We start from the raw sequence: 14563 nt of genomic DNA, 5'->3' as shown, positions 1-14563 counted from the left end.
GTGGTGACTCTAGATTAGTGGGGGGGGGGGTTTATTGGAATTCATTTGGGCTGTGAATTTTTGGCTCTTGGGTCTAAGTTTCACATGCAGCACCACACAAAGTTCATCCTTATAAGTCATAGCAGTTGTTAGTAGTCAGTGGGGAGAGGAAAAACACTTGTATGCTGGATTTCTTTAACAGTATTTCCCAAAGATGTTAGTGACTTTTTATAGGTTTGCATTACAATGTGTGCAAATATTCTCATTACTTCTTTTGAAGGCTAGACTGGGCTGATACAGGGTGGCACATAGCTGTGGTGCCTCAGGAACAGTGCAAGGAAGGAGTTGTGCCTCAGAGAGGCCTGTCCAATTCCTTTCCTGTCCTACCCTCACCCCTGGAGGTGGGGTACAAATCTATCACTGGCCTTCATCAATAGCAGGTAACTAACCCCCACCCCTGCACTGGTTAAGCGGAACTGATTGGTGCACTGTGATGGAGGAGGAGCCACGGCCAACCCATCTGTCAAGGGTAGGAGTAATGGGTGTACAGAACCCGTGTACCCCAATGTACTCATGCCCAGGAGGTAGGTAGGCCATTTAGAGACTGAAAGGAAGTTGACTTGTTCTCTTTTATGCCACCACCAAACCACACAGCCTAGCCTGTGTTCTAGTTCTTAATAATTGTTATCCAGTCACATGACCTATTCATCACCATTTTTGTGGCCATCTAATTTTTCTAAAGAGGGAGAATTTGAGAATACCTTGGTGATTTCTCTGTGGTCCAGCCTAAAATCCATACAGACTAGACTGAGACATCCCTACCTGGTCAGTGTTTTGATGTGTTTCCCTGTACATGTCTCTTTGTCAGGAATGAAAAGAAATATATGAACAGATATTGGAAAGAAGTAGAAGTTGGCGACTTTGTTCAGCTTCGTTGTAATGAAATCATACCTGCTGACATATTGCTGCTCTCTTCAAGTGACCCCGATGGGCTGTGTCATATAGAAACTGCTAACCTGGATGGGGAGACCAATTTAAAACAAAGACAGGTAGTGAGGAGATTCTTAGAGTTGGTAAGTCAACATCTTTCATTTTTATTTAAGATAATGGTTTGTTTAAACTCAGTAAGTGTTTCACCAATCCAGAACCACACCAATCAATTAACCTTTCTTCTTCTAGCAGGACTGGTGCTCCACTGCAATTACAGTTAAACTGCTAGTATATGCCAACGGTTACCTCAGATACCGTTATGCAGTTATTGGCACATTCTTTCTCTGTATTTGAAAAAGGAGATGTTTGGTAATTGTGTGGGGCAGGCAAATGTTACTTTTTTTTATGACTTCTATTGTATTTTGGTTTTTTATCACATGTTTAACTGTTCTTTCTGTAGATAGTTTTCAACATAGAAAAGAACAGCTATTTTTCATGTCTGTGGGCCAAATCACTTTCAGTTGGAAATTCTACCTAAAAATCCATGTCCCAGTATGTCCCTCGAGCTTTAAAGGTACAGCATGCTTGTGTTTTTAATGGTGTATTTTCAGCCGGCAAGAGCACGAGCTACAAAAGTTGCCTCACTGCTCCCTTGTTATCATTCATCTCTCCATGACAACATTGTGCATGCAAATAAACAAACCCAGGAGGTCAGAAATAGGAGATGCTTTGTATGAAATGTCTGGAAAACTAGCTTGAGTTTTACTTAATCTAGCAACCGTAATCTAGCAACTGTATTAATCATATGTAACACAGTGATAATAGCACTTCTATTTCTCACGGGGTGCTGTGATTGTGAGATGCTCCAATACTGCAGTAATGGGGCCCATGTAAGTGCCAAATATAGACTGAAGTCAATGACAAAACTGCCATTTAATTCAATGAAAGCCCCCCCCCGCAAAAGTCAAATATTGAAAGAGCGCTCCAAAGAAAACAGCACATGATCACCTCCTCCTAGAATAACTCAGAAAGCGCTAAATACGCAAGTCCTGGTTTCCATGTCAATTAAGTTGTCAGCAGCGTGCATACCTGAAATTTCAAAGTCTAGGGCAACTGCAGCATCCTGTAATTCCCTCAGCAATATGCTAGCAGTCCTTATTAAAGTACTGGCCAAAACCACTGGCATGTGACATCACTATATGTGTCTCACTAATATGAGAAGAGTCTTTAAAACCTTTGAAAAACTTGCCCTGGTGAGTGTCGAACAGTAATATGTCAGAGGCAGTTCCTCTGAGTCACTTTTTAGACAACCAAACGACAGGAAAGATTGGGGTGGGTTCTAGGGTGACCAGATGTCGCAATTTTATAGGGACAGTCCCAATTTTTGGGTCATTTTTCTGATATAGGCTCCTATTACCCCCACCCCCTGTCCCGATTTTTCACATTTGCTGTCTGGTCACCCTAGTGGGTTCTGTGTTCCTAAAATGAAGTTCACCCCTTCTCTGGACCCGGCTGAATCATCCCTGCCAGAGGTGGTTTATTCTTGGGGCTCAGAAATACGTTTCTGAAGAGCACGTTTTTTTCCACCAAATGTTAAGTATCATTTTTTAAAAAAAAAATCCCATGGGAGCCTGTCCCCAAATTCCCTATAAGAACTCCACCCCACACCATTAATTCATTGGAGCTGAATGTTGCTACGTTATCCGTATGTACAGTAAAATTAGTCTAATATGTCTTTTGCCATGTGGCCCTGGCTCATTCCACAGCACTCTTGTTTAAATGGGAAACAAATGAATAGATTGTGCAGTCCTTTCTCCCTCCTCTTTATAGCACACACACGTCACAAGCCAAGGGCAAGATGTGGGAACCCATTGTTAAAATATCAGCAGCACATCACAGGATTTGATCTAACATTCCCATAGCAAGCATTGAGAAAAATTTAATATCAATACTTAGCATTTATGTTTTAAGAAAAATATCATTTTGTATAATATGTGTGAAGTAGGTCAAGAAGTACTATGACTTCCATTTTACAGAAAGGGAAGCTGAGAGAGAAGGCCAAATTCTTTAGTACCCTTTCCCGTGCTGGGCATGAGGGAGAAAGGAGGTGGCATGGGCAGGGAAAGCCACTTTTATGACTCCCTTGTCCCAGTTAAGAGTCCCTACCTTGTCCCGACCCATGCAATTTACAGCATGCCAGGTCTACTCTAAGTTGTGTGCCATAAAGAGTCATGGCACCGATACAGACTAGCCAGACTGCAGTGCTTTACACTTGTGCCTCTTCTAGACCCCAACACACTCTCATTTGTCTGGGTCAGACTGAGAAGCCTGTGCAGAGCTGTTATGCCAGCTCTATATTGGTCTGAGAACTCCCCTGCAAAGAGGTGTGATCTTCCAGGGCAGTCTATACCCCCTTTATGGCCTGTACACATTCCATACGGAGTATACAGGGCCCAGAGAGTAAGTGACTTTCCCAGAACTAGAGATGGTCAGAATTCCTGGCTGCCAGTCCTGTGCTCGGGAAAAACACCATTCTCTCACCGGAACAACTTAGAGTAGAGATTGGATGGGTCCCTTGTCAGCAGTACTTCGAATCACAGCAAGCAATTAGAGCGGCGGTCCTGAGACTGAGGATGCAGCACTTTGCAGGCCTTATCACACTCTATACATGTGTGCAGAAGGCTCATGAAGATCCTAGAATTGTTTCTGCAGCATTTGTGGTGGTCTCTTGGTCTTCTCAGCTGGTGAATCCCAAGAACCTATTTTTTATGATGGAATAACTAGAAATATAAATTATTCCAGTTCTGCCTTGATTTATCTGAATGATATCTAGTATGTTGGGAACATTATTGTTAGTATTGTATGTTAACAAATGTGATTAAAAACCTATATTTTCTGTATATGATCATACGTCCCATTGATACTCAAACTGTGAAAGCAATCCTTGATGCTGTACACAGTTTTAATTTCATGGGCTGTATAGCCATTTCTCTGGCTTTTGAAGAATCAAATTTGAATGTGTGACTCTTTGGTATATACATTTATATCAGGTAGGCTAGCAAATAAACAATCACTCCAAGTAGGTGAGAAATTCATTTGTGTAACTGAGGTTTAAAGATATGATTCTCCTGAAACCAGTCAATATTTAAAGTGCTACTGCACAGTAATTGAGTTTACTGATCTTTTTTCCCCATTTTGCCATAAATTTATGAGGCAATTTCTTTTTTTTTTTTTTTTTTAAATTTACTGATTTGCACTTAACCAGTAGTTTTTATTTCAGTGTCCCTGTACGTCTGATCTTATGTAAACAAATCTTTGGAGAACAATTCTAGTTAAAATGAATAAAGCAGCTCATGAAATGAAATATTTCAGAATTTTTTATTTTTCTTTTAACTTGTCATGATACTCAGTGCCGAGTTGCGTTTTTTAATTTTTCTTCTGGGAAGTAAAATATAGGGAGAGATTTTTCAAAGGCATTTGTGCCTTTGAAATTCTCCCCCTTAATATTTAGGTACTGTAGTCTCAGGACCTGAATACTATGGAAATCAGTATATTCAAAAACCTTAAAATAATCAGAAATTTCCTTTCATATAATTTGCCTTTTGCTCAAAAAAAATAGGGGATTTCTTTCATACGGGGGCATGGATCAGATTAATGTGTGTGTATTGAGACACATTGAAAAGTTAAGATGAGAATACTTTGCTATACCCAAGTTTTGAGTGACCTAATGTTCTAGCAGCGAACAACCAGCACTCTTTTTGGTATATCACCAAGATACACGAAAAGTTTTTCCAAGTTCCTTCTAAGCTCTAACCCACCCTATTTGTTCTTTATGTCACAGCAAACATTTGAGTGTGCCATACCTAATAGGAGACACATTTTGCAAGAAAAATCCATGTGTTTTCTGTATTACTGTGCAGGCTGTTTTACCACCACACCCTCTATAATTGCTTATGCAATGCTGTACATATGTTTAAAATATTTTGTCCAGCCACTCTTCTGAGAGTGGCTAAGCAGATGCAGCCTTCATTACAGGGATCAATCCTTCTTTTCAGGTTTCATAAGGATGATTTAGAATATTTTGCTAGTATTAATCTAGACTCATGGAAAAACACTTACATTCTGCAGTATGAAACAACCTAAATATTTTTATTTAGTGTGTTCCTAACAAAATCCACAAAGGCTCTTTTAGAAGTTGTGCACCAGATTATGATTCATAAAACCACTGGCCATGTTGTGGGACGTACGTGGAGAGCTTCAATTCAGCAGGAGCCGCAGGACAAGGCTCTGGGGGGAGTGCATATTGGAGCAGCAGCACCACCCTTTGAAGAGCTGGCTTGTGTTCCTCTTCATACCTGGACAGTAGAGGATCATGTCTTAACCCCTTCTCTTTCTTTCTGAAGACCTGGACCTTGTCTACACACAGTTGTGTACTGGTTTGATTAAATAGATTTAGGTGAAGTGGTTCTGCTAAACCAGTGAAAATTCCTGTGTGGACGCACGTTTATTTTGGATACTTCGGATTCAAACTTTCCTGTTTCAATTTAACTTAAGTCAGTAAAAAAATCAATTTACAAGTCCTAATCAATTTAAGCTAAACTGGAAATAAACATGGCTTAAACCTAAATAAGAGCATCCACACACAGCCGTCTGCATTGGTTTAACTAAACCAGTTTAAAGTAACTTCTAAAGTTAAACCAGTGCAACTGCTCACATAGACTGACCCTAACATTGCTGGTGCCAGTAGCTGTATGTTTGAGGCCAGGTCTACACTACAAAGTTTTGCCAGAGTAGCTGTGTCAGGATGTGGGGGGAAAAAACACACCCCTAACCAACATAACTACGCCAACTAAACTCCCGATGTAGCCACAGCTTACACCAGCACAAGGAGTGCTTTTGCCAGTATAGCTTGTTATTTGGGGAGAAAGTTTAACTGTACTGGCAAAAGAACTTTCGCTGGTATAAGCTGTGTTTGCACAAGGAGGATAGCCCTTATAATATAGACTAGCCCTGAGAGATCGTGACTGAACCCCATGAAGGGACAAAGTGGGTAAAAGAAGGATCCTTGCTTCTCTTTCCTTTTCCTACCCGCTCCATCCCTCCATAGAAGGCCAGCCTCAATCTAGCTCTGTGTGTACCTATCGAAAGGACTAGTAAAAATACTAAATTATAATGAATAGTTAGATGGAGAGTGACTAATCATAATGCCTGGTCTTATTTAGAGCTGTAAATACTTTGGATTGACATGAGCAGGCTGCACAAATGGTGAAAACATTTCTAGCAACTTTCTGGTGTAATTCCCCGTGCACTCCTTTTTTTTCTTTTTTGAAAAAATTCATAGAGCTAAGTAAAGTTACTTTAAAATTCCAGATACATGAATGTTAAAATAGCAGATTAATGCTCTATCCCACGCACATTGCCAAAATTAGATTCACCATAGGGAAAAGTTTTTTTTGTTTGTTTTTTTTTTTAAAAACCACAACATGCAAAAAAGAGAAATCAACTTCCTTGTTTTGTATCTTCTGTACTGCAATGTAGTTAAACTAAAAACTGACTTTTTTTAGCTGAAGCTTTCAGTGAAACAAGTCTTTTTCAGAATTCCCAAACTTGACAATGTCACACTTTATTATATAGGCTTTTTGTTATGCAATGCAAAATGCTAACATGTCAAGCCCATTCAAAATCACAGTTCAAAAGCAGGCTTTTAATTTTCACCATGTCAGTAGAAGTAAAACCTTCCAAGGCAACACAAATATATTTTTTAAAAGTTGAAACAGGGTGAAAAGCACACCATTTGTTATTGCTGTACCATATCCTTTCAGGTAATGCTTTCAGAGACCACTTCTGAGAAAATTGTGGATGTGTCTAATTATAAAAATATATTTCTAAAAAGATGATATAGCAACTAGCAAGACAAAGTAAAACAGCAACTTATTGAGTATAAAATTTAAAATGCATCCTTAGCAAGTGGAAGGATTATAAATCTGTTTACTTTTAGAATTTTTAGTGAATATAATAGTTTATCACTTTTTCACTCCTTCACTACCTTTGTGGTGTTGTCTTGTGATTACTTTTATAGCGGCAGGGGGAAGTTATGCAAATGATTGAAGAATAGTTCAGTTCCTGTGTGGTTGATGTGAAATGAGTTGATTATCTTATTCTAGTTTCCAGTGTGTAGGTGTCCACATCGCTTTTCCTACTGTCAAGATTTATTGGCAGTCTCATTACAGAGGCTAAGGATTTGAGTAGGCATAGGTCAAAATTTTCAAACCTGGGCATCTAACCTGAGGCACCTAAATAAATGATGTGATTTTTTTTTTTCAAAGGTACTGAGCACTTGGCAGCTTCAGTTGACATAGGCACAAAAATAAAGGTGGCCTAAATGTGGGTTATGGGGCCTAACTTAAAGTATCCAGGGTTGAAAATCCTACTCATGGAGACTGAAATACCCTCGTGTTCCTAGAGGTGGTCCTTTCAGCCCAGGGTCAAGGTGCAGGGGTAAAGCTGGGCAGGGGGGGATGTGTAATGCTACTGTGCATGTATGTATCTGCTCTGTGGAGAAACAGGAGACTTCATTCTCCAGGAGGTCAGTTTGGCACCTCTACATTACAATTTTTCATATGGAAAAATTAAGCATTTTGAAGCTGGAGAAAAAAAACGTTAAACTAATTTTCTGCTACAAAAGGGGTAAATTTTTTAAATTTAAAGCAAGTTAAGAGCAGGTTTTTTGGCCTTTCCTTTAAATTTTCCTGGTTGTTGCATCATTTAAATATGGCTTTCTTTAACAAAACCGAGTGTCGTGGTTGGTTATTCCGTAGTCCTAGATACTAACTGCTGTGCCTGTTGGGAAGGGGAAATCATTTTATAATATCAGTTACCAAATATGATATTTTCTTATCAAACACTGAGCATTTTTGAATTCAGGGCCAGAGTAAGGCTATATCTACACTAGCACTTTTATTGGTATAATTTATGTCGCTCAGGGGTATGCAAAGAACACCCTCCTAAGTGTCATAAGTTACACTGACAGAAGCATTGGTGTGCCCAGCACTATGTTGGCGGGACACTGTCTCCCACCGAGATATCTACTGCTGCTCGTTGGAGGTGGTTTAATTATGTCGACAACAGCGCTCTCTCCCGTCGCCTTACAGTCCTACGTGAGCAATCTTACAGTGGCACAGCTGCATCGGTATGGCTGTGCCGCTATAAGTTAACTAGTGTAAACATGGCCTAAGGCACTCTGGAGCCCTAGGAGTAGCATGACTCACAGCTCCCCATGGCACTGCCCCTAGTGCCCCACCCCCATTCCATAGGCACACCCTCACACGGAGGGGCAATGGCAGGGGCTCCTCCCATTCCACAGAGGTAAGGTCAGCAGCACGGGACCACCTCTATTTCATAGAACCACAACAGGGCTTCACGGGCTCCATTTCTCCTCCAAAAAGGCAGGGGCGGCAGCAGAGAGGTTATGTTTCTAAAGCATGGCTCGTGGGCTCTTCAACATTTACGCAACAAGGAGCCCATGTTAATTAGTAAAACAGACACTTAGCTAGGTCCGGACAACAGCATCACAGAAATGTTAATTTACCCAGAGCGGTTCTCAAGTTCCCCAACTCTCTCCTATATGGTGTATGTCAACTACAGTGTTATAAATCATAGATTTATTGTTAATTCTCCCCTGCTCCTCCCTCAGAAGAGCTATCATAGAGGTAGTTGGCTCTGGTATTATGTGAGGATGAGGTTTTCTTAATCCTATGATATCATCAGGAGCACCAGTGCAGTAAGTCTCTGATAAAGGATGATGATAAAAAAATACGATTCCAGGCTAAGACTTTATGCCAGTTTCCGGTTTGGAGAGCATGTTACCACTTAGTTATATCACTTGGAAATTAGAGACTATAATGGAAAGACATGTAACAGTGGTGTCATCACTAATGGTACCCTGTAATAGTCCAATCTAATGCTCCATTTTCATTATCCATATTAGGACAGTTTTGTTTTCTCCAACAGTGAGGACTGGAATCTCACAGAAGCAGAGGTTCCCTGCAGGTTAGATTTCACCCATTTGCAAAATAAGATTAGAATCAGCCTATATAAACACTTCTGTGTAATGTCATGAGATAAACTCTTTTATCTAAATTGCATTTCTGAAATGGAAATGCAATAGGTACATCAGGCTCCACCATTCACATCTGGTATCCCATTAATCTTAGTATTTACTATTTATAAAGGACATTTCCATCACCAGTCACTGCTTTGTGGTGTTGGGGCTCTAGAGTTCCATTTTAAAATTGTGCAGGAAAGAGAGAGAAAGTCTCTTCCATTGGTGCTGGCACACAGCTCTCTATCTTACAGTTTCAAGAGGAGAACTGTAAGATCAGAGAAACATAAATACATGGAAGAGTTAGTTGCACCCCTACCCTCTGACTCCTCCTCTTCATGGGAGGGCAGCGACCCTTCTCCCTCTCTTTCTTCTCTCCTTCCCTTTCCTTTTGACAGATCTCTGTGGGAGGAGAGTATATGCCCAAGGACTCCCCTCTTGTCAGCAGCTTCTTTTAAGAGGTGAGGAGGCGGCTAAACAACTCACTTTCCTTGCTTCCTGCTTTTATTTCCTTTTCCCAGCAACAGTTCTACTCATGAGTCGTCTGAGCAGCCCTCACCCCTGACTATTAGGGATATGTCTACACAGCTCGCAGGAGCTTTCCTGCCCCAGTCAGAATACTCAGGTTAGCACTCTAAAAACAGCTGTGTAGACATTGCTTTGAAGCTATGGCTTGGGGTGGAGCTTGAGTCCTGAAGCCCACCGATCTCCCGAGGCTTCAGAGCCTGAGCTCTAGCCCAAGATGCAAATTCCAAGCGCAGTCTTCAGTTACGTTTAGAGCCACTAGTGTGAGCCCCACAAGCCCAAGTCTCTCGACCCAGGCTGGGAGGCTTGCCGCCACCGGCAGTGTAGACACACCCTAGGAGGCTGTGGTGGTAACAGCAGGAGGCCCCTTTATTTTTGGAAGCTTTCTTGGGCCTTAGTGCTGTCAAATTAAAATTCTGTGCACTCTATACTGCATAACACACAGCGTGTGAGATTTTAATTTAGCAATTTGACAGCCAGCAGAAAGGCTGGTAGAGGTGTTGAGCAACAGTATCAAGCAAAGGTGAGGAGAGCATGGACTACTGGGGAGTTATGAGGACATGGACAAGGTGTGGAAGAATATCACTGTATCCTCTTGGAGGGGTTGTGAGGATGAAATTAGTCAGAGTTCATAAGGTAACAGCCCATGTTGCACACAGAATTTTTTCAAACACTAAAGCTTTGGTCTCTGTTTTTATTCAAAGGTTGGGCTAATGTTTGGGTTGGTTCTTGTTAAGTTAATCCATTCCACTGTCTGGCCTTTGGTAACTATGGATCTCCACATTCTTAACCTTCAGTCAAATTCTGCATCCATATTTGGGAAGCTACTTCAACCATGAAATGCTCTTTTTCCTTGCAACTACCGCCTTATAGTGTTAGTCTCCTTCAGGTGCGAAGACAAGTGAGGAACGAATGGCATAAGTTTAAATGTGTACACCAGATCAGAAGCTGCCCAGAACCATTCACTGTAACAGAGCTGGAACGGACACTGGGTAGCATCAAGTGTGGAACAGCTGCGGGCTATGACAACATATCTCCAGAATTCCTGAAAAACCTTGGCCCCCGTGCTTAGCTTTGGCTTGTGGAATTCTTCACCAGAGTCATCAGTGAAAGGAGGCTACCAAAGATATGGCGCACCACAAAAGTCATTGGCCTCCTAAAGCCTGGAAAGGATCCAAGTCAGGCATCAAACTATCATCCCATATCATTATTGTCAGTGTGCTTCAAGGCACTGGAGCGCTTGGTCCTACAGCGCATATTACCCGACGTGGAGAGAATTTTGAGCCCTGACCAAGACGGCTTTCGCTGAGGCGGTAGCACATGCAACCAAGTACTCATGCTGACCACATTTGTTGAAAATGGCTTCCAAAGAAACTTGAAAACAGGCACTGTTTTCATCGATACGGTATGGCGCACTGAGCTGCTTGTGAAGGTATCACAGGTCCTGCTACCTTGGGTCACAGGCATCGTTGAACTGTTCCTCTGCGATAGACCATTCAGAGTCCATGTGGGGGAGAAGATGAGTGCTTGGAGACAACAGAGCAATGGGTTACTCAGGGCTCTGTGCCTTCACCAACCCTGTTCAACCTTTACATCAATGACCTGCCAACAACGGAGTCACAAAAGTTCATTTACACAGACTAATCTGTTGCAGTACCAGGCCCGGATGTTCCACGAGCTTCATGCCACCTTAAACTTGGACATGACAAAGTTAGCTGACTACTGTAGAGTTGGCGCCTCCAGCCAAGTGTCATAAAAACAGTCTCCAGTTTGTTCCATCTTCATCACGCCAGCACAACCCAAGAACTGAAAGTTTATCTGAATGGTCAGAAGGTGAAGCATGAAGTAGAACTGGTCTATCTAGGTGTGACCTTAGACCACACACTGAGTTACCATGCCCACCTGAAGATGACAGCAGCTAAAGTTAAGACATGCAACAATCTTCTTAACAAACTGGCAGGTTTGTCATGGTCATGCTTGTGCTCCAACTCTGCGGACATCAGCTCTTGCCACCTCGTATTTGATGGCGGAGTACTGCACACCAGTATGGAGCCGATCGTCACACACCAAACTGGTGGATACGCAGTTACATGCCTCCATGCGGATCATCTCCGGCACCCTGTGTCTTACTCCACTCCCATGGCTCCCAGTTCTGAGAAATATTGCTCCTCCTCATATCAGACGAGAGGTTTTTACTGGAGAAAGTACATGCCAACTCAAGCCTGCCACTACACAATGACCTTTTTAAACCACCAGCTGCACATTTGCCGTCACGTCACCCGTTATGGTCTCATCCGCCATGCCAGGATGTTAGGGCGGAAACACTCTGGCGAGAGGAATGGATATCTGTTACAATCCCCAACCAGTCCTTCGTCGCCAACCCCACAGTTTGCCCATCTGGTTTTGACCTGCCCCATCGCCAATGGTCTCTGTTGAACAGGTTCCAGACCGGGCAAGGTCTCTGCATTCAGCCTGTATCGCTGGGGCCTTCATGACAGCCGTTTGTGCAGTTGTGGCACAACACAGATGATGACGCACGTTGTCGATGAATGCCTGTTGATTGGGTTCAGTGGTGGCCTAGAAGACCTGCATGACGCCACTGAAGATGCCATCACTTGGCCTGACAACTACACACATGCTAAATAAATAGAGTACTCACTACATCAAAGCATTTCAGAAGCTCTTCACTAGCTCACTGCTCTGGACTTGGTTATTTGAACATTGCTAATCCTCTCGCTTGCCATACAAACAATAAGTTTGTACTCAGCCATCTGTCTTGTTCACATCTCTCTGGCAGCTGTGTAATATCTAATGTTCTGCTCAAGACTTCACCAACTCATAGGGGTATATGGAAAAAAAATGCTCATAAAAGTTCTACGTGTGTAAACTTTCTTGATTAGTGGATTGTCCCATGACTGGCTAAAATCTTTTGACCAAATTGCTACTTAAGAATGGTGGAGTACTTCTCAGGAACATCAAAGTTGTTTTCCTGAATATTGCACAGATCACTCATAATATTTTCCATTTGATCACTTCAGTAAGAACAGGATCTGTCCCCAAGTGTGTTTGGCTTGTGCAACTATACATCCTTGTTCTCTTTAAACATTGCCCAGAGGAAAAAAAAAACTAGTTATAGTAGTAGTCAATGAGGAAAACAAAGCTGTTAAATTCTGATTTACTGTTTGGTCTTTTTCCCCACCCTAAATACCATAGATCAAATGGCTTTTTTTTTTCCCCTTGTGAAGTAGCAGCATAGATAAATTCTGTTGTGGATGCTAATGCTGTTTAGACATTTTAAAATGATCACTACTTTAATGTATAAACAACTGCTAAGAGTGCATTCTTCATATTTTGGATAAATAACATTGTTATGTTTCAGAGTAGCAGCCGTGTTAGTCTGTATTCGCAAAAAGAAAAGGAGTACTTTTGGCACCTTAGAGACTAACCAATTTATTTGAGCATAAGCTTTCGTGAGCTACAGCTCACTTCATCGGATGCATCATGCATCATGCTTATGCTCAAATAAATTGGTTAGTCTCTAACATTGTTATGTAATTCAGACTGCACATTAATAAGATGCTAGATTAATTTTATACAGTAAATGAGGTAGCTTACTGTATAAGGCAATATAACATGGGCAAATATATCAACACTGAGTATGTTTTTGTTATTTTTGTAAACTTTTTAATTAGAGTTTTGACTACTTGCATATCTTCCCCCTCCCCCCCCCCCCCAAATCTTAAAGCCTCCATCACAGCTATTATCCTTCAAGGAGAGGACTGAATGGGATGCCCTTTTTAACCAATTAACACCAGATGCTCTGGCTAGTGGCCAGAAAAGTCACAGTTGTGTAATGTGAGGTTCTTTTCCCCCATCTCCACGTACAAGGGGTTGAGTACATTCCTCCAGGATCCTGCCAGCTCATGCCATTCTGGGGAGAGTCTAGACCAGAATCAGAAATCAAACTCAAATTTCTTATGTGGTAAAGTAGAGCAGACCACTGAACAAGAACATTTTTATAACAAATATACATCATTATTTAACATATAAAACTGTCTCACTTGGCCAGGCAATGGGCTTTGCTTCGTAAGCGATGACAATTTAGAGGTTTGCCGGCAGAATCATGCTATGTCTACACTTTGAGTAAGGGGTGTGATACGCAGCTTGTATACACATACTTGCTCTCGGTCAATGTTGCCGATGCCCATACTGCCACGGCTATGCTGCTGTTTATTAGGCGCAAGTGGTGTTCTCGTCCATCCTCCCTGTGGAAGGAAAAGGCCAGGGTAGGGATCGTCAAATCGTGGAAGTCAATGAATGGCTACGCAGGTGGTGTCGGAGAGAAGGCTTTGGATTCTTCGACCATGGGATGGTGCTCCAAGAAGGAGGAGTGCTAGGCAGAGAAGGGCTCCACTTAACAAAGAGAGGGAAGAGCATCTTCGCGAGCAGGCTGGCTAACCTAGTGAGGAGGGCTTTAAACTAGGTTCACTGGGGGAAGGAGACCAAAGCCCTGAGGTAAGTGGGGAAGCGGGATACCGGGAGGAAGCACAAGCAGGAGCGTGTGAGAGGGGAGGGCTCCTGCCTCATACTGAGAACAACGGGCGATCAGCGGGTTATCTCAAGTGCCTATATACAAATGCACAAAGCCTGGGAAACAAGCAGGGAGAACTGGAGGTCCTGGCAAAGTCAGGGAGTTATGATGTGATTGGAATAACAGAGACTTGGTGGGATAACTCGCATGACTGGAGTACTGTCATGGATGGGTATAAACTGTTCAGGAAGGACAGGGAGGCCAGAAAAGGTGGGGGAGTTGCACTGTATGTAAGGGAGCAGTATGACTGCTCAGAGCTCAAGTGTGAAACTGCAGAAAAACCTGAGAGTCTCTGGATTAAGTTTAGAAGCGTGAGCAACAAGGGTGATGTCGTGGTGGGAGTCTACTATAGACCACCAGACCAGGGGGATGAGGTGGACGAGGCTTTCTTCCGGCAACTCTCAGAAGCTACTAGATCGCACGCCCTGGTTCTCATG

At 42.3% G+C, this 14563-nt stretch overlaps 1 protein-coding gene across 1 annotated transcript in view; it reads left to right on the top strand.

Annotated features, from left to right (window-relative positions):
* ATP10A (ATPase phospholipid transporting 10A (putative)) overlaps nucleotides 1-14563 on the top strand; it is a 159038-nt gene that overhangs the window by 71879 nt on the left and 72596 nt on the right. The window contains exon 4 of the mRNA XM_074965459.1: nucleotides 848-1052. Within this exon, the coding sequence (XP_074821560.1) occupies nucleotides 848-1052 (205 nt within the window). The remainder of the gene's footprint in view (nucleotides 1-847; nucleotides 1053-14563) is intronic.

Source organism: Natator depressus, chromosome 1 (assembly GCF_965152275.1).
Source record: "Natator depressus isolate rNatDep1 chromosome 1, rNatDep2.hap1, whole genome shotgun sequence".
NCBI lineage: Eukaryota > Metazoa > Chordata > Testudines > Cheloniidae > Natator > Natator depressus.
This window is presented reverse-complemented; position numbering and strand designations above follow the sequence as displayed.